Source organism: Oryzias melastigma, linkage group LG1 (genome assembly GCF_002922805.2).
Source record: "Oryzias melastigma strain HK-1 linkage group LG1, ASM292280v2, whole genome shotgun sequence".
NCBI classification, from domain to species: Eukaryota; Metazoa; Chordata; class Actinopteri; order Beloniformes; family Adrianichthyidae; genus Oryzias; species Oryzias melastigma.
This window is the reverse complement of record NC_050512.1, coordinates 1,195,173-1,216,239: the sequence shown is the minus strand read 5'-3', so window position 1 is coordinate 1,216,239 and position 21,067 is coordinate 1,195,173. Positions and strand designations below refer to the sequence as shown.

General features: G+C 39.7%; 1 protein-coding gene across 3 annotated transcripts in view; it reads right to left on the bottom strand.

Annotated features, from left to right (window-relative positions):
* Positions 1–520: 520 nt before the first annotated feature.
* The window catches only part of rbm20 (RNA binding motif protein 20), a 60,490-nt gene continuing 39,943 nt past the window's right edge, over positions 521–21,067 (bottom strand). For all 3 annotated transcript variants that reach the window (XM_024260024.2, XM_036216049.1, XM_024260023.2), the window contains 10 exons: positions 20,550–20,644; positions 16,262–16,408; positions 14,681–14,812; positions 14,527–14,600; positions 11,480–12,158; positions 11,325–11,411; positions 10,679–11,243; positions 8,897–8,962; positions 5,755–5,876; positions 521–1,654 (listed from right to left, as the gene is read on the bottom strand). In XM_024260024.2, coding sequence (XP_024115792.1) covers positions 1,604–1,654; positions 5,755–5,876; positions 8,897–8,962; positions 10,679–11,243; positions 11,325–11,411; positions 11,480–12,158; positions 14,527–14,600; positions 14,681–14,812; positions 16,262–16,408; positions 20,550–20,644 — 2,018 coding nt within the window. In that variant the 3' untranslated portion in view covers positions 521–1,603. The remainder of the gene's footprint in view (positions 1,655–5,754; positions 5,877–8,896; positions 8,963–10,678; positions 11,244–11,324; positions 11,412–11,479; positions 12,159–14,526; positions 14,601–14,680; positions 14,813–16,261; positions 16,409–20,549; positions 20,645–21,067) is intronic.

Below are 21,067 nucleotides of genomic sequence, written 5' to 3'. Positions count from 1 at the left end.
AATAAATCAACTTAAACCTTAAATAACTTTCAATATTTTACTCTCCATAAAAATATATTTTGTCAAAATTATAAAAGTTAGAAATAAGTGCAAGATAACATCAGGCCATTAATAACAATAAAATAAAAGATCTGGAGGGCCAGATAGAATTAACCCGAGGGCCAGACCCGGCCCCCGGGCCTTGACTTTGACACAAATGGTTTAAGTGATTGAACTCTGGAAAACTTCTTTTATTATTTTGAATTCAGAATATTAAAAAGAGAACATTTAAGAGTATTTTTCATTGAGAATCAAGCACTTATGATTGATATTTCTATTATTATAATGACTGTTATTAATATACAGTCAAACTGTAAACAGGGTTTCATGTTTTGGATTTTAGGGAGCGCATGTTTCAGCTAAAACCAAGACAAGCTTTTCCCTGAACACCAGGGGGAGCTTTCTCATAACAGTCCTGCTTCAAAACTGTACCACACAGGGAAGGTTTGTGGATTATCGTTCCATTAGTCCAGTCCGTGTGCTGCAGTGGAACCACAAAGGCCTGGTAATAATGTTAATTCAGAGACAGCTCCTCAGATTGTTGTTAGGATTTATTTTTTTTATTTCTGTTTGCATCAGAAATGATTTTGATGGTGTTTCTAATGAACAAGACGATTGTTGTTTTCACAGTATCATCATTCACAGTGTAGAAAAACAGAGTCTGGCCACTTTAGCATGAATCCCTGTGTTGAACTGAATAACACATGGTCCAAGTTCAGCATTTTCAGGTATTAAATGATGGTGAGTTTTTTTTTCTACTGTTTCATCAATAAAACATGTTTATCCATAATTACTTTAAAATACTGAATTGATTCAACTTGATAGAAATACAATCAGGGAGAAGAAGAAAAAACAATAGAAACCTGAAGATAAGCTCTGTTACAGACATAAAACAAACACATTTACACAAATGAACTGTTTGAACAGCACAGCCAACCTGAGAATGTGCCTCATTTTCCTTAAAGAGGAAAAATCTGCTGCCCTGAGAGCTCCTACTGCCCTCAAATACAACCAAAATAAAAACACACTCCAACATCCTAAACCTCACTGACATTCTACTTTTTACAATTAAGACACAAACTAGGTCAAATTTGAACAAATATGAACAAATGCTACAAGCAAGAGATCGTTCTCTCTGATTAGTCCGAATTTCATTAGTTCTTTATAATTAATACGTCTTTATTTTTCTTTCTCATTGTTTAGGTTTCATTCACATTCATTTTATATAAAAAATTTTAACCCAACAAAAAGGCTAAGCTTATCCAAAAAAAGGAGTTTTCTCTCCCAATCTTTCAAGAAGTAAAGAAAACGAATTTAAGAAATGTTGTCAATTCACTTCAAGTAGGCTATGTACAAAACTGAATAACTTAAAGCATGACCATACACACAACTCATACAAAAGTCACAATCATGGCAGTCTAACATCAATAAATTCAAGCTTCTGTGTTTCACATTTTCCATAAGGCAGCTCTCCCCGGGCCTTCACACTCCGGACTCCGGAGTGAAGCTGTCCCCTGCTGTTTGCTGTCCCAGGGGTCAAAGGTTAAGCTCTCACCAAAGGGGGCTAGTTGAGGACACTTGACAGACTGTCCTCTGCCAGCTGGGACAAATATTTCTAGGAAAAAAAAACAGGACAAACAATTTACAGTCTTAACACAAACCCTAAAAAATCTTGAGAAAGTCTCCAACTGACATCAAAATGGAAGAATTTGTGTTTAGAATAATGATACGCTAAAAATGTTAGATTTTCTATCATCATTATTATCTGCATCAGCTCTGGGGTCCTGTTCTCTATTCTCATTTACTTCTGCTCTCCTCTATTCTTTATTATTTATTATATTTAGCTCTCTGTGCTTCTGTTTGCTGCAGTGTGATTCATGTGTTGTTCCTCTTTCTCACTCCCCTCCGGGGGAGCGGGAGAGATTTCAGATTCCAGGTGGATCATCAGTGCTCCTGTTCTTGGCCGTGGACCACGCCTCTGGCTCACCTTCGCTGGGGACCCCGCCCCCATCCGTCTCCCAGTCCTATCTGGCTGAAACCTTTTTAAATACTTAGTTGTAGAGTTAGATAAGCTAATTCCTCTTTAATAGTCCTGGTAAATCTCCTGTCTGTCCTGTAAGAAGATCTCTCCTTCATGTGGACATCACTGAGGTTTTTTAGGAGTTTTTCCTTACCAGTAAGGAGAGTCTAAGGGCAGGGGGGTCAAACTCAATCACACAAGTGGCCAAAATCCAAAACATACCTTTAGTCGAACAGGATAAACATTTATTGAATACTCTAAAACTACATTTTTAAAACTTCAAAACTGTAACTTTTTAACATAATTATGAACTAGATATATAGCATTACCTGTGATAATGCTAGTGGGAATGCTGTAAGCTGAATTTGGCAGCTGTAGATGCCGAAATTGATAGTTAAAAACTCTGAAGGTGATAGCCAGCTAAAATATTAGTTAAATGCCAAATTTGCCTAATAGAACCTAAAAAAAATTGGTTAGCCAAAACAGCTAGCATGAAGCTAAAATATTAGCTTACCTCCAAAACGCCTAAAAAGAAAAAAAAAATCCTAAATTAGCCAAAATAGCCAACATGTGGCTAAAATATTAGGTAGACTTCAAAATAGTCTTAAAGAAAATCTCAGTAAATGCCAAAATAGTCCAAAAAGCTAGAAGAATGCCCATTTCTAAAACTTTAAAACTGTAACTTTTTAACATAATTATGAATAATAAAAAGGCAGGAATATTATTCCAGAATAAATCAACTTAAATCTTAAATAACTTTCAATATTTTAGTCTCCATAAAATATATTTAATCAAAATTATACAAGTTAGAAATGAGTGCAAGATAACATCGGAACATTAATAAAAATAAAAATAAATGATCTGGAGGGCCGGATCCTACTAATTGCAGGGATAACCAGTTTAATTTAGTCTGTTTAGTTGAGCAATCAGCCATTGTTCATATTTTATGACCGACCTTCTGCTTCTGTACAATTACTGGCATGAAGCCCAATGAGGCCATTGTTTGGGATATTGGGCTTTATAAATAAAATGTAATTGAATTAAAAATCCTCTTTAACACGAGTTTTGTGGTACCAAAGGTTCTTCCATGATACCAGTGGAGAACTAATCTAAAGCTCTCCTTGCTACACAGCAAACCACGGGACAGAGGAGATCTCGTTAACTTAATTAGGTCAACCAACTTGATGTAACGTCACCAAAACCAAACCATTAAAAAAAAAGAAACAGTAAGGAGGGAGAGCAAACTGATTCCATTTGAGAACAAGGTCAATTTAACCCTTTAACACCTGAGGTGTCACCACTGACGCTTAAACACAAAATCTTTGACGTTCTGTAACTTTTCAACCGTTAACACGATCATTCCAGTAGATTCTAAAAGAGAAAAGCGGCTCGTCGAGCCGCTTTTCTCTTTTAGAATCTACTGGAATGATCGTACTAACAATTCAAAAGCTACAGTAAATTAAAGAGCACTGGAGCTCCGGTGTTTAAAGGGTTAATAGAACATTTAATACATTATTTTGAAGGTGTCTAAAGTTTAATCCTGATGACTTTTTCCAAGTTCCAGAGTCTTCAGTCTTTGCAGCTGCTCATTTATTTAAGCTGCTGTAGAGAGCAAATCGCTTCCATGTTAACATTTTCCTTCAACAAGGAAAACACATTCTAACATCAGAACCTCAGTGACGGACAGCACAAGTGTGCAAAATGAAAGACTACTCCTGAAATGTGATCCACCCAACATTCAGGAAACAAAGCTCCTGCTTCCGTCTGCCCAAATAACGCCCCAGTATAGGCTGCTTTGGAAGCATGGATGCATGCTTGAGGGAAGAAATCCCAGCACTTCTGTTCTTTATGTCTTTCTTTTTGGTTCATTTCACAGTTTGACCACGAATAAAAAAGTCAGTTTATTCTCAGTAAATAAAGTTCACACAACATTATGCATTTTCAGTAAGAGCAAATAGAAAAGACAAACAAGAAATACTCAAAAAATAAATAAATAAAAACAGTAAAACTCTCTCTGTTACCTATCTTGTACAACATAATAAACAAAAGTTGAAGGATGATTATCAAAAATGTGGTAACATTTACTCGGCTATTAGTCTACAATCTGCGGCTCTTTTAACGCTCCAATGTGGCTCTCTGGCCAAAAAAAACAAAACAACATTTTTTGTATTACGAGTAGGTTTAAAGTAAGTAGAAAAGTAAACAAAAATGTAGTCAATCTCTCTGCGACGCTCCTGACCATAATGCTCCAACGAGCAGTTCCGCTTTGAGTTGGACGGGAACAGACAGATTTTTAAAATTAAGTGGAGATCAGTAAACACAACCAGAGTTTATATTTTTGAACAAATTCAATTCAATTTTATTTATATAGCCCAAAACCATAAAGGAAATTTGCCTCATTGGGCTTCTTGCAGGTAATTTTACAGATGCAGAAAATTAGTCATAAAATATGAACAATAGCTAAAAACTAAACAGTTAAACAGCTATACTCGAGCTTACACTAAAACACGAACAAAGACGGCGCGATGACACGGACAGGACGAGCGCCACCGAGTAGGACCCGTTTAAAATTCACTAATTTTAAGTGCGCCTTATTGTTAGTGTTACGAGAGGTCCTGGGTTACAGTCCCGGACGAGCCCCCAATTTGTTGCTACTGGCCCATCACCAATTATCGCAGTATCACAGTGTCATCGATATTGTGAGCCATGTATGGCGTTGTATCGCGAGGTACACAGTAATTCCCAGCCTTAGTTTCGTATTTTGAAAATATTTTTTTTATTTTTATGTTTATGTTTCATTTATACCAAAAATCAATATTTCATTAATAGTTATCATAATATACGTAATATTAGGCCCGACTCCACATTTGGCCCGGACCCCACACAGTATCAGAAATACATAATTTTTTTTTCTTAATCTGGCCGATTAAGACCCACATAGAACATGACTTTTTATTCCAACCTTCTGCAGTCTGAACTATGAGAGAGGAGAGACTATTTTTTCTTTATTTCTTTATTGTTATCCTTATTTTTCTTCTGTACGTTTTTTGGACGTCCAAAGCTCTTCAGATATTTAGCAAATTCAGCTATTAAATTTACAGCTCTTTCTATACTAGCTTTTTTGACAGTTTCAGCACTTAGGAAGGATTTCTAGGCTATTTTAGGGTTTAGCAAATATTTTAGCCACAGGCTACCTGTTCTGGCTAATTTAGAATTTTTTTCAGTTTTTTTAGGCAAATTTGGGATTTTGCTAATATTTTAGCTAGTTATTAGCTTAAGTGTTTTTAGCTATTAGCTTCAGCCATTTCAGCTATCAACTTCATCATTTTCAGCTATTAGCTTCAGTGTTTTTAGTTTTTAATTTCAGCATCTTCAGCTATTAGCACTAGTATCTTCAGCGGCCACGTTCAGCTTATAGTATTCACACTAGCATTATCGCTGGTAATGCTATATATCTAGTTTTTAAAATATTTTAGTATGTTAAGATTACAGAAATGAATTATTTAAAATGTGGCTATGTGTGGCTTTCTGGAAAACCGTAAATGTTTATGTTTAGGCTGTGATCGTTACATTTTTTTTGTTGGTCTAAAAACCGACCCGGCCCCACATCAGAGAAGAAATACAGAAGTGTGTGTCTGTGGCCAAGCACGCACATGTAGAACAGGTGTATGAGTGTGTGGCAGTATGCAGCACACCTGCAGGTTCTTGTAGTGCACGGTACTGCGGCAGTGAGTTGTCTTCGCCGTGCTCTCGCTGGTGTAGAACAGTTCACAGAGTTTACAGTAGAACCCTGTACTCGGCACGATAAACTCCACTCCTGTTGACGGTGAGGAAAAGAATCGCATGTCAGGTTTAGATCACATGACCCGTGTACAGAGGACTTCTTCACTTATCCTGCACTAATGAAGACACACACGAGGGTTGTGTGAGCTGTGAACAAAGCATTCGAGTCTCATTCCCATCATCTTTGATCTATTTTCAAATAATTCCTGGTCGTTTGTTGATTGTGATGATGCTGTTTTCAGGAGTTCATTAGAAATTGACCTCTGAGTTGTGGGTGGGACTGTTAGAGCTAGGTAAGCCTGCCCTGACTTTACATCGTCTTTTTCTTTACACTCTCTCTGACTAGCTTACAGCCCATCACCACCCCCACTAACATTTATGCCTCGTTTCCACTGAGCGGTCCAGACCGGACTTTACCATTACAAAATGGAAGGACTGGTACCATTTCTGGTCCCCCGTTGGTCGTAGGTCCATAGAAAAATGCAATGGACCCTTAAGAGCGGAGCTTTTGTTGTTACTCGATGTGACCCTTTGATTGGTGGAAAGGCTTTACAAGAACAGCAAGTGTCCGACCAGCGCTTTTCTCGACTCAAGATCCAAAACGAAAGATTTGTCCTCTTTTCGGCTGGATTATTCTTCGCTTGCAAAGAATAATCCATTCTTTACATACAGTTTTCCCTTTATTCACAGAGTTGAGGACCAAAGACACACCAAATCCACCAATATGGAGACGAAACTCCATTTCCATCTCACCTGCGGCCAAAGAACATCCATTATCAATTCATACTCATCAGAAACACTTCTGATCGTGCTTTATAAACATTTATTGAATAATATTGGAGTATTGATCAAAATAAAGAGTTTTTTTCTTTTTAATTCAGAACATTAGACTTATGGAGCATACAACCTGGCTTCATTCATAATAAACACCTGCTCTCGATTATATTTATCCTCTGTGTTATCTTTTTAATTTTCTGTTCATTTCTGAGTCAGCTGAGTCCGCTTCTCTTTCGCTGTAGTCACATCGTTTTGACGCACAGTCACATCATCAGTCTACACCCCACATGCAGTTTGATGGTCCAACACTCAATGGAAACGCTCACTTGAATCTGACCATTCCAAACCGACCAAGAGGGGACGGGTCTGGTCCGTACCGCTCAATGAAAAGGAGGCATAACAGTACAACAAAAATGGCGAGCAAGTATGATGTATACTTATTCAGCGCTGTACTACCTTGTTTGAAGCCCCAAAGTGCTTTACAATCACAGTAATGGCAGCTCCACTGCCTTACACTGGCGCAAACCCGTTGCCACCAGGAGCAATGTGGGCAGAGAGCTTGTTGTTTGTAGCACCTACATCATAGCTACAGGCTATTTTAGAATAAAAACATCCTCAGAAATGGGATTTTGATCTTAATTTAGTTTATGTATGTCCTTCATCATCAGAAAAATGCCACAAGAGCAAATTAGAAACACTAAAAACTCCATTTTCATTGGAGGGAGTCTACAACAATCCAATAATCAACAGCCAGAGTTGTAAAGCCTCTTCCTTTGCACACTGGCTTGTTAGACAAAGACATGACTTAGAGGTCATACTACTGAAAGACTGACATGTCTGTCTGCTCTTGTGTTTGCACCATGATCTTTGTTGTCATTCTGCAGTGAGGCCCCTCTTAAGCCATGTGGTCCGACATCTCATCACATCTAATTCCAATAACACTAATCTCCAGGGTGCAGTTCACAAGCTACCCACAGAGAAGGCTCTGAAAGCTCATTCCGTTGCTCTGAATAAAGCTGCTGATGGTGTTTCTAAATTGGGTCTATTCTATTTCAATTAGGACCTGCAGCTGGGAGTGCGCGCCAGTTTAGAAATCAAAATGTAAAAAAAGGAATTCACACAGAAAAACACGAGAATGATTTGTTCAAAAGTCATAACAGACAAAAAACAAAAAATGAGCTCAAACAAATTAAAATATTATGACAAGTTATAAGTTCAGCTGGTTGTGAGGATTCTACTCAGATTTTACTGACGTGTCTTCTGTTTTTAGTCACGTTGTTTTTGTCAGTCTCATCAGGTTAAAGTTGATTATCCACAGCAGTCTTCTTTTAGTTAACCCTTTAACACCGGAGCTCCAGTGTTTATATTCTTTGATTTACTGTAACTTTTTAATTGTTAACACGATAATTCCAGTAGATTTTGAAGGAGAAAAACAGCTCAATGGGCTGCTTTTCTCCTTCAGAATCTACTGGAATTATCATGTTAGCGGTTGAAAAGTTACAGAACGTCAAAGATTTTATGTTTAAGCGTCACTGCTCCACAATTGTCCACGGCTTTCCATTTACATCCCGTTATGACCAGCTACAGTGGCCGTTTTGGTTCAGTTGTTCCACTCCAAGCATGGAACGTATTCAGACTGAGGAATGTCAGAGAAAACCGAGGTTCAGTCCGATTAGAAGCGAACTGAGACCACCACAGAAGATGGGTCAGAGAGTGGTTCCTGGTCCCGAATCAGAGTTCGCTTGGGTGTATTCAGACTGGAACTTTGTTCTGGATTATTGAGGGAAACAAATTCTTGTTCACTTTACATGAACCAAATGTCCAGTCTAAATACATCCTAAACTTCTGCCACCAAGCCTGGTCTCCTGCATACTGAGTCCTGTACCACCAGTTTGTGACATTGATTGTGAGCAACTTTTATTTAATTTAATTTTTTTTTACTTCCACTTCTATTAGCATTTAGTTACTCCTTGGTCATTAAGATTATATCCGGAATTGTGTTTAATGACTTGTTCAGCACTTCACACATTTATCTTCCCGTAGAACAGTGGGGTGTCACAGCAGACAAGTAACACTTAAATTCATGTTGCCCTAAAAAACAAAAGAACTTCAATGCTACTCAAATCATTACTTTAATCTCTCTACATTCTTAAAAAAAATAATTTCAGTTTATCAACATTTTGGAGCCTAAATCCTACTCCAGTTTAGTATGGCCACCCCAAAATAAAAATGGTACTTTGCATTTCTGTTTTGGGGTGTTTCGGGTGTTCTGCTTACCCAAAGGAATGCTGTGCTCGCTGACGGCTTTGTCTTGGGCTGCAGATGAAAAGGGCACCTCTATTTCTATGAGATGAGAACAGGATATACAACAGTCAAAGTCTGAAACACTTAGCTAATGCCATAGTCACATGCACCCGTACGAGGGGCTGAAGAGGGGTTGACACGTACGAATGGTTGACCCGTATGAATGGTTGACCCGTACAAGTGGTTGACCCATACGAATGGTTGACCAGTATGAGGGGTTGACCCGTACGAATGTTTGACCCGTACGAATGGTTGACCCGTATGAATGGTTGAACCGTACGAGGGGCTGACCTGTATGATGGTTGACCCGTACGAATGGTTGACCCATATGAATGGTTGACCCATATGAATGGTTGACCTGTACGAATGGTTGACCTGTATGAGGGGCTGACCTGTATGATGGTTGACCCGTACGAATGGTTGACCCATATGAATGGTTGACCCGTACAAATGTTTGACCCGTATGAATGGTTGAACCGTAAGAGAGGTTGACCCGTACGAATGTTTGACCCGTATGAATGGTTGACCCGTACGAATGGTTGACCCGTACGAGGGGCTGACCTGTATGATGGTTGACCCTTATGAATGGTTGAACCGTATGAATGGTTGACCTATGTGATGGTTGACCCATACGAATGGTTGACCCGTACGAATGTTTGATCCGTATGAATGGTTGACCCGTACAAGTGGTTGACCCATACGAATGGTTGACCCGTATGAGGGGTTGACCCGTACGAATGTTTGACCCGTACGAATGGTTGACCCGTATGAATGGTTGAACCGTAAGAGAGGTTGAACCGTACGAATGTTTGACCCGTATGAATGGTTGACCCGTACGAATGTTTGAACCGTAAGAGAGGTTGACCCGTATGAATGGTTGACCCGTACGAATGTTTGACCCGTATGAATGGTTGACCCGTACGAATGGTTGACCCGTACGAGGGGCTGACCTATATGATGGTTGACCTGTATGATGGTTGACCCATACGAATGGTTGACCCGTACGAATGTTTGAACCGTAAGAGAGGTTGACCCGTACGAATGTTTGACCCGTACGAATGTTTGACCCGTATGAATGGTTGACCCATACGAATGGTTGACCCGTATGAATGGTTGACCCGTACGAATGTTTAAACCGTAAGAGAGGTTGACCCGTACGAATGTTTGACCCGTACGAATGTTTGACCCGTATGAATGGTTGACCCGTACGAATGTTTGACCCGTATGAATGGTTGACCCGTACGAATGGTTGACCCGTACGAGGGGCTGACCTGAACGTCATATAAATGGAACGTACCATTGTCGTGTGCGATAAGTGCATTGTGAAGTATTCGTAAGGCTAATGAAACACTTCTGACATAGAGGTGATGCTGTCGTTAGGGGTTCTTACCCCACACTCTAGTCATTAGTAAGGTGCGATTAAAAGCTGCTTACTGACCATGCTCAAATGTCGCACTCAAGAGTTGTGCACGTGATGCGTGTAGGACGCTTGTTTGATGTCTCACTTACTTCAGCCTCTTCTTTAAGTGTTGTATAAGTGTTCACTAGGACCCGTCACCCCCAACACGCCCATAGAAAAACCCGTGCGTGAACATTTTCTCCCTACAGGTTCACTGAGCGGTCTATGACCTTCATATTGGGTGGAGGTCACCAGCATGCCCCTCACAGGTTTGACCATTTTTCACCATCCACCTATAGGGAGCTAAAAGTTTATTTATCTATTTTTATAAAACATTAAGCTCTTGTAAGAAGTACCTTTCTTTAGGTTTTCATCTGTTGATTGATCTTTGTTATTTATTATTTCCACCACGTGTTCTTCTTCTTGGGTTTGACTGTCCTCTGGAGAACAGAGAGGTTTTTCCGGTGGATCCTCTTGCATCTCAGTTTGCGGTACTCTATTGTCGTCTAGGCACATCTCCACTGCAGCCTTGAAGTCCTCACCGGGGAAGTGTGTGAGCGGCGGCTCATAGCTCTCTGGCTCTTTTTTCTGGTCTTCAGGGCTGGGCGCGGTTGCTTCATCATCACCTTCTGTGTTTTTCACACAAGCTTCTGTCTGACTTGCTGCTTCCTCACCAGAGTTTTCTTGCTCAGATTTTTGTATTAATGTCTCTTGCAGCTCTAAGGAAGGTGGTGCTGAAGGTTTCTCCACCGTCTCCTCCACTACAGACTTTTTGGATGCAAAATCCTCGATCTCAGGGAGGTCTGGCTCAATAATAGAGTCATCTTCTCCTCCCACTTCGTCCACGGTGACCAGCTCTTCCATGTTGGTTGGATACCAGCACTCTTCATCTGTGTCTTCTCCATTCTCCTTGTCTTTCTTCTATGAGGGTGGATAAAGACCAGTATTAGAGATATTCAGGTCTGTGTCAGTCTCTAAGTGTGTTTAAGGAAACATACTCACAGTGTCTCCATCTTTATCACAATCAGAGACTTTGTCTGTCTTAGCATTCTCTTGTGGTGAAACCGATTTTTCTTTTGACCTGGAATCCTGAAAAAAAGATTTATTTCATTCCAAGGACCAGCACTAAACAGCTGTGCAGTAAGAGTGTCACTTACATTGTTTTCTGAAGCACTTTCCTTCTCGTGTTTCTCTGCAGATTCGTGCCTCCGGCTTGGTTTTTTACTCCTTCTCCCTGGTGAACTCGATCTCTTGTCTTCTGCAGTTCTGCATGGTGGCTCCTCACCCAAGTCTGGATGTCTGGAGCGGGCATAGTAATCGCCTCCATCCCTCCTCTTGGTCTTCATGTCATGCCGTGGGTATGAAGGCCGCAGCGACTTCTCTGACTTGTACATTTGCTCAGAGTAGAAATGATCCGCCATGCCTCTGTAGGAGCTAAAGCCCTGCGGGCTGCCCCGGGGTTGCCGGTCTCTACTTTCCCTCATTCCTTCTCCTACCCCCTGCTCATCTGAAGCTCTTAAGCTGCCAAAGTCCAAGTGTTTCTGGTAAGTTTTCCGTCGGGCAACAGCTCGTCCATTTGAAAGATCATCATCCATGCTGTCTCCATTTCTCCAGGGATAATCCCGATCCCTCTCCTCCTCGCTCCTCCTTATGTGGTGTGGCCAAACCCAAGAGCTCCTGTGGGGGCCAAGACCATTGCTGCTCCTTTCTGGACCCCTGCAGAGTGCTCCTGGGGGGCTGTGAGCAGAGCCGCATGATGCAAAGCTGGGGCTGTGGGAGGGAGGACTCAGAGAATGGTTGATGGGGCTCCGAGAGCGTGGCCTCTCAATCATGTAGCTGTTGAGAAATGAAGACATGCCACCATGTCATCTGACATGATCCCATCAGAACCTTCTCATCCTGTAGAATCCAAGTCTATTCAATATTCTAAAATTCATTCTTATTTTCTCAAGATCAACAAAAACCATAGGTGACCAAAGTGAGGTCCATGGGCCAAACTTGGCCCGCCAAAGGAAGCCACAGGGTGTTTAGCTCAAACCCCTTACCCATTTACCATTGATTCTCTGTGGTGTTCCAAAACTCTACAGCTGTAATATACTTTGCACTCTTTTTGCCTGTGAGTCCTCCTGGGCTTTTTTTGTGTGAGAAATTCCCAAGAGCCTTCATGTCACTTCTGATGCTAACGGCCTTTTTCAGCTAGCCAAGATGGAGCGACAACAGCAAACGGACAAAGTCTAAAGAGCAGCTCCACGTCTCTCATTAGATCCCAGTTTGCTGTTTTCATTGAAAGAAAGTTTGTTTTAGCTTGTTCTTGATTTTCAATTAAAAATGTCGAGTGAGGCCTTGCTGTTAAAGTTTTCAAAGACAAATGTTAATTACTTTTTATACTTACTAACTTGTGTTACCTTAATGAATACAGAATCAAAATAAATAAATTAAACCATATTCTTTATTTTATCCTTTTATTTCATGACATGCAAAAAATATTGTACTTGGCCCACCAACCGGGATCCCATTTAAATTTTGACCTTTTGAGTGAAAAAGTTTGGGCACCCCTGGAAAAAACAAATAAGTACAAACAGGCTAAGCACTACCCTCATCTAGGACCGGGTATTGATAATAATTTCCAGAAACAATTCGATTCACAAGAGCCTACATCGATTCAATTCAGATTTTTTTCGATTCTTTTGATCCTCTCAATTTCATTTTAAACTTATACATTTAGACACATTTCTTTAGAAATACATGAATAATCTACTATATGATTTGAATATATTTATATTAATCTGATCCAGTTCACATACTGTAAATGTATCAGTGAAATAATGAGATTGTTAATATCATCCAGTGTTACATGGATTCTCTAAAGGAGAAGTTCTAACTAAAATGTTCAGATCAATAACATTGGAAACATTGTTCTGCTTCTCCTGGAGGACGTTTCAGTTTGGACACTAGGTGGCGATCGCTCTACAGCATTACACCTTATTCTAGAAGAAGAAGAAAGTATGAGGGAAAAAACTGTGTTTTAGACCACAAAAGGTAACTTTAAAAAATATGTCCTTAAAAAGTTTATAAAATTCATGTCTGTGAGTTTATAAAGATGTCCATTTATTCAGAAATGTATGTTTAGGTCGACCGAGTGTTAGCATTAGCCGTCCTATGGGAAATTCCTTAAACGTTAGCATCAAACTAGCGGACTTTAGTTTTATGTGCTAAATCAATTTAGATTTTTGTGAATCATTTCTGATCTATTAGGCTTAGACTGTACAACACCGCTGTTTAAATTTTAAATAAGCTTATATGTATATAAATGTATTGTAGTTTGGTGTGTATATTATTTATATTCATATTTATGTTATAGGATTATGTGTGTTTGCAAATTTGTAGATGTATGTGTGTTTATATTTCTATATATGTGTATTATGTTAATATGCTACATGCAACTTTTTTGACTTTTTCTGGTGCCATGACAGATTAATTTATCCCTCTGGGATATGAATAAAGTTCAATTCAATTCAATTAAATCGATTAATGGATTTTAACGAGCCAGGCCTGCCCTGCTCTCTGCTCATGAAAACTGTGAAACGACCTGCAATTAGAAGAGCCACAATGTCATTGACATGATCCGTGATTCCGTGTCTGTTTTGTTTGACTTGTTTTGATACACCTGTTGTTCTTTCTACTTACTTGATCCACAAACGCTACAGAGTAAAACATGTCAGAAGTATTAAACATTGAAAAGAATTAAGTCTTTATTTTTGTTTGAGAGTCATGCTGAGCACAAAGCAGTGATTTCCATGCGCTAACAGGATGCTCACATTGGGGCAGAAAGTCTGTTCTCCCACATACAGGATTTCTTGCATGATTTTTAATACCCTTTAACTTTTTTGTTTTTTAGACATTATATTCTAACTTTTTGATACATTTTTTGTTTTTCATTGCCATATTTTTATAATTATTTTAAAAAATATTTTTTAATGATTTTCAATAATATTTTTTGTGTTTTTGAAGATATTTTTTGGAAACTGTGATGAAGATGCTGAGATGTTAGGATCCATTTGCTAAAGGTTTAATGGAACAGAACAAGGGGAAGATATAGACAGCGTCAAAAAGTTTTCAATTAGCACACAAAACACACTTTGTTTTTTCATTGAATAAAACAAACTTTCATATCTCTAAACAGAACAAAAAGAAGAGGCCCTACTGTTCCTGCATCTCCTCCCTTTCTCTTTGTGAAGTGATATCCTGGATGACTGACAGAACATCTTTTCCAGGTTTCTGCACAGAAGAAAACATCAAAGCTTGATAACAAGTCATAAGGAAGGCTTAGTTTACCTCACTTTTGAAGAGTACCGTACCTTAAGCTGCAGCTCCTTGTACCGTTTAGACATCCGTATTAGGAGTTTCTGATTGTTGATCATGGCTGGAGTCAGCTGGTAATATTGAACCATTGCTTGAGCTGCTTCATCATAGGCCATCTCCAGAAATGCCTGAGGAGGAAACACAAGAATGAACCACCCTGACGGACCCTGTCCTTAAGAAGTGATCCATCCCAACTAGGGGCGCTAACTCGCTACAGATGAGCTCACTATCACACGCTGGCCACCGGGTGGCTGGCTAGCATAGTGAGCCAACCCACTGAGCCCCCACTCAAGTCAATGTGGGCAAACACAGAGAGCACACAATGTGGGGCCCACATTTTCTGCACACTTTCAAACCATTAATTTTCCTAACTCTTTTAAGGAAATATTTTTAAAGTAACTATTTGTGATGTAAAACATTGTTTTTCCTTATAGAATAAGGTGTAATGCTATAGTGCTATCTCCGCCTATAGTGTCCAAACTGAAACGTCCTCCAGGAGAAGCAGAACAATGTTTCCAATGTTAATGATCTGAACATTTTAGTTAGAACTTCTCCTTTAGAGAATCCATGTAACACTTTATGATATTAACAATCTCAGTATTTCTGTGTTTAAATGCTGCTGGGTCATCAGAGTTTTCTCATCAGGCATTTTGAGCAGATATGCCCAATAATTAATATAAAAAAGTCTAAAAGTAGTCCCACCACACTCCTTGGGTTATGGAGGAGGACCTTGCACTGCCTGCAACCCCCATGACTTGGAACCAGCACTCGCGGAAGAGCTGGCAGGAAAAGTGCAGCCACAAGGCAGCGATGAGAATAGAGAAACTTTAGTGTTGAGTGTTTTAAAAGCAAATATTCAAACTTTTTCGTCTTATTTTCTTCTTATTTTAGAAGAAAGTGTGAAATTGTCAAGTTTTCACCAGATGTTATTCACAATCTGAGATAAAAAAAGAAGATAAGAAAACTCTGATGAACCAGCATTCTAGCAGCATTTAAACGCATCATTTACAAACAAAACTTGGAAACGTGAATCTCTCATCTATTCTGTGCATAAATGTGTTTATGCACACGTTTTAAAGATTTGTATGTGTTAGTTTTAAACTGCTGTCATTTAAAGTTGTGCATGTGTAAATTGTGTGTTGTATTTTTTTTGCACACGTGAATACACAATTGCAAGCTATGTCAGTATTGCAATTGCGCACAAAATGTATCATATGAGTTATAAATCAAGAGTTCTGCACACACAAATCGGATAAGACTTTTTTCTTTCCAAAGATCTCTGAACTACAGTCTACTGCTGTGAAGTTCAGCAGAACTGACAGCATTTCACATTTTTAAATGTTACTGGCTGTTCAAAGAGGCTCATTGTACTGCCAACTAGTGGTCCCAATCTTTGCTCTTCTTTGTGATTTCTCAATGAACCCAGGCAGTCCAGAGAGATGATCCACACAAACTTCAGAAAATTACTAACGCATGTCCTAAAATGCAACTAAAGCCCCTCGATCACCCGGGGTTTTTTAGAAATTTTTCTTCAGAAAAAAAGGGAAAAAAAGAGAAAAACAGTTTTTAAGGAGCACCTGATGTGTAGATCTCATCAGAATGTAGTTGGTGACTTTGCCGAAGGGCAGTCCCAGGTTGATGACATCATTCTCCGTGCAGCTTCCTTCAGGAAGGTTGCAGATGTGAACGACACGGCCTGCCGAAGCCTGGCTGGGTGCAAATGGCTGCAATATACAACAATAAATACAGGTAGAATTTGAGGAACAGCTTGATTTTATGCATTCAGATCGCCAACAATCTGCTTTACTTCTGAAACAACAGTTTCTGTTTAATACAGAGACATAAACTGTGATGGGGGTCCATGTAGCTGCATTTCTCTTTAGTCTCCTCCCCCTGCGTGGCAGACCGACCTGATGGACAGCCGCAGGTGTGGAGTCCAACCCTCGCCTCGGACGCCCAGCCAGAGGCTCAGTTTTTACAGGGATTTGTTAACAGTAACAGTCCTGTCTTCTTGGAGTAACGAGGAAAGCCATGTTTGTTTTAGGAAATTGATTCAGATCTATACATCTGTTGAGTGATCAACTGAAAACTTCTGAAAATACAAACTGATTTGACATTTTGGAACTCTGCACCCTGAAAACCATTATGCCCCACTTAGTGTATTTTGGATGATAGATCTAAGGTGACCGACAGCTCAAATTTATGCCAAAGTCACAACACAACAACAAATAAAATTGTCTTTGTCTTGAATTAAAAACATCTGTCATGGAACTGAAGTACTATGGTAACTGGAAAGCCCGTCTGCCCGGGATCTGGAAGAGCTAGCTCACACCGCGCCCTGGCTGCACGTCCTGTGGCAGCGGAGGTTGGTATGTGGTTTTTGTCATCATCCTTCGGCTTTTGTCGTTGTGTTGTGTCTTTTGTTTATGTGTTGTTGCCTTTTGTCATTGTGTTGTGGCTTTTGTCGTTGTCCTTCAGCTTTTATTATTGTGTTGTGGCTTTAATTGTTGTGTAATGGCTTTTGTCATTGTGTTGTTGCCTTTTGTCATTGTGTCATAGCTTTTGTTTTTGTGTTGTTGCCTTTTGTCGTTGTGTTGTGGATTTTGTCATCCTATCGTTCCTTTTGTTTTTGTGTTGTTGCCTTTTCTCATTGTGTGGTGGCTTTAATTGTTGTGTTGTGGCTTTTGTTTTTGTGTTGTTGCCTTTTGTCGTTGTGTCGTAGCTTTAGTCGTGTTGTGGATTTTGTCATCCTGTCGTTCCTTTTGTTTTTGTGTTCCTGCCTTTTGTCGTTGTGTCATGGCTTTTGTCGTTGTTTCTGTTTTTGTTGTGGATTTTGTCATCATGTTGTGTCTTTTGCATTTATATGAGCCATGTCAGCCACCGTACAGATCAACTGCAGAGAGATCTATTTCTGTATTTTCAACCAGACTGTGAATCGGTTGATGTGTATTTACTTCACATTTGTGTAATTCTCTGGTGTGTAAGATGGCATTAATGACTTCATATTTCCTCCTCCTTCTGCTCTGGAGCACATGAGGTCATTGGAGGGGGGAGGGGGGCGCTCCATGAACCTGTTAATGTGTCTGGATTATGAGCAGGAAGAAGAGCCTCGCTGATCTCTGGCTGCGCTTGTTCTGGACGCTCGGCACAGCTTTGCCAGGTTGTTGTCAGCTCACCAAGAACAACTTCACACACCATTAAGGTTCCTTGAAATGACTTTTTGGACACCCTCTTTAGGGTCATACAAAGCCCCGACTCTCTCAAAGTGGTGCTAGTGCCAAGAAGTTAGCCTCTTAACATTTTGAGGGAGGCCAAAAGGAGGAAATGATCACGAGCGATCACCCAGGGATCCCTGTTCCCACCAACAGCATCCAGAGAGAATCTCCTCCTGGGACACATTTGTTTATTAGCAGAGATGTTCACTCGGGGTTGACAGCGTCTCCCCATAGATCCTGCAGCACAGACCACTCTCATGCTGACCCTCTGGATCACTTTACCATTCCCTCACCACTACCCTGTAACTTTAGAGCAATGAATGTGGTTATGACCCTTTGGTTTGCAGCCCCCAGCAGAAGTCCGGGATAATCTTGTGTTTATTGCTGCTGAACTTCTTTGTCTACATGTCACCACAGTGCAGTCACTCTCATTTGTCAGTGTTTTTTTGTGCAGTATGCCTCAATATGGTTGGTTTAAAAAGTTTTAAGTGGCCTTGAATATAAATGTCTTTACAAGCTTTTGTTTTAGTTTTGACTGAATCTAAAATGAAAACGTTCCAGTCAAATGTTTTGTCACATGCTGGTCGCTGATGGCGTGGACTGGCATAGGGGTCTATAAGGCCTGCAGTAAATCCTGTCCTGCATAGACAGGTGTGGCTTTATGGGAGCTAACATTAGCCCACATGATGAACAGCCTGGAAATATTCCCTCATGTTCTCAGTCAATAGCTCTCTGGAAAGACGGCTGAGACTCGAGAAGAGCAGTTCTGGGATGACAATGCGATCTTTTGGAAGAGTTCAAAACACAGTGAAAGTAAAAACACGGTGAAGCTTCAGCGTTTGTTCTGTGATTTACTGTAACTTTTCAAACATTAACATGATCATTCCAGCAGATTCTAAAGGAGAAAACCGGCTTGATGAGCCAAAGCCAAGTCAAAAGCCACAACACAACAACAAAAGCCACGACACAATAACAAAATTCGAGTCAAAGCCACAACACAACAACAAAAGCCAAAGCACAACAAAAAAAAAATCCACAACATGATGACAAAAGCCACGATACAACAACAAAATCCACAATATGATGACAAAAGCCACAACACAACGACAGAAGCCGAGTAAAAAGCCACAACATAAAAAAACAAAAACCACGACACAACAACAAAAGCCACGACACAAAAACAAAAGCCACCACACAACAACAAAAGCCAAAGCACAACAACAAAAGCCACGACACAACGACAAAAGCCATGATACAACAACAAAATCCACAATATGATGACAAAAGCCACAACACAACGACAGAAGCCGAGTAAAAAGCCACAACATAAAAAAACAAAAACCACGACACAACAACAAAAGCCAAAGCACAACAACAAAAGCCACGACACAACAACAAAAGCCGAAGAACGATGACAAAAACCGAAGCACAACGAAAAAAGCCGAAGCACAACAACAAAAGCCAAAGCACAACAACAAAAGCCAGGACACAACAACAAAAGCCAAATTACGATGACAAAAGCTGACAACACGACAAAAGCCATGATACAACAAAAGCACAACGACAAAACAAAAACCAAAGTTAGACAACAAAAGCCATAGCACAATGAAAAAAGCCAAAGCAAGACGACAACATCCGACAACACAATGACAAAAGCCACGATATGACAAAAGCACAACAACAAAACAAAAACCAAAGTTAGACAACAAAAGCCAAAGCACAATGACAATAGCCAAAGCAAGATGACAAAAACCGTAGCACAACGACAAAGACTGATAACACAACAACAAAAGCCACGATATGACAAAAGCTGCAGCACGACGACAAAAGCAAAGCACAACGACAAAAGCAAAGCACAACAATAAAAGCCACGACACAGCAACAAAATCTGAAGAACGATGACAAAAGCCGAAGCACGATGACAAAAGCCGAAGCAAGACGACAACATCTGACAAGACAATGACAAAAGCCACGATATGACAAAAGCACAACAACAAAACAAAAACCAAAGTTAGACAACAAAAGCCAAAGCACAATGTCAATAGCCAAAGCAAGACGACAAAAACCGTAGCACAATGACAAAGACTGATAACACAACAACAAAAGCCACGATATGACAAAAGCTGAAGCGCAACGACAAAAGCTGAAACACAACGACAAAAGCTGCTGCATGACAAAAGTCAAAGCACAACGACAAAAGTCAAAGCACAACGACAAAAGCCGAAGCACAACGACAAAAGCTGAAACACAACAACAAAAGCTGCTGCATGACAAAAGTCAAAGCACAACGACAAAAGTCAAAGCACAACGACAAAAGTCAAAGCACAACGACAAAAGTTGAAGCACGACAAAAGCTGAAGCACAACGACAAAAACCAATGCCCACAACAAAAGCCGAAGAACGGCGACAAAAGCCGACAACACAACGGTGTTGCCTTACGTGTTGAAGGGTTAACCCTACCAATGGTTTAACAAGATTTGTTTTGTATCAATGCAAAAATTGTGCTTAAAATTGACCTTCAGTCACCTTATAAAATGACAAAACAGTGTTTCCTTTTATTTTCCTGTAATTGTCTTAGATAAATCAATGATTGTTTCATTAGAACTCGAATTAATCCAAATATCTGTCTTTAAGTTGTCATTGTTCTGACCTCTGACTGCTGACAGGGAAATCCAGAGTCCGTCTTGGAGTAAATCCTCATGGCTGACGCTGGCAGGTAAGAAGCATTTGCTCCTGAGGACACATCTGTGGAAGTCGTGTGAAATGTCAGCTTTTCCAATTGAAACATTACAGTTTGTCAAACTCTTTCCTCCAAATGAACTACGTTTGTTGATGTCAAAAATATGATCTCACATAAACCATTCAATATATTTTTATGGAGAGTAAAACATTAAAAGTTATTTAAGGTTTAACTTGATTTATTCTGGAATAATATTCCTGCCTTTTTTTTATTCAAAGAAATTTTAAAAAGTTACACTTTTAAAGTTTTAAAAATTTGCATTCTGCTAGCTTTTTGGGATATTTTTTCATTTACTACGTTTTTTACACGCTGTTTTGGAGTTTAGCTAATACTTCGGCAACATGCTAGCTGTTTTGGCTAATTTAGGCTTTTTGAAAGTTTTTTAGGCTGTATTAGAGTTTGGCTAATATTTACACACTAGCTGTTTT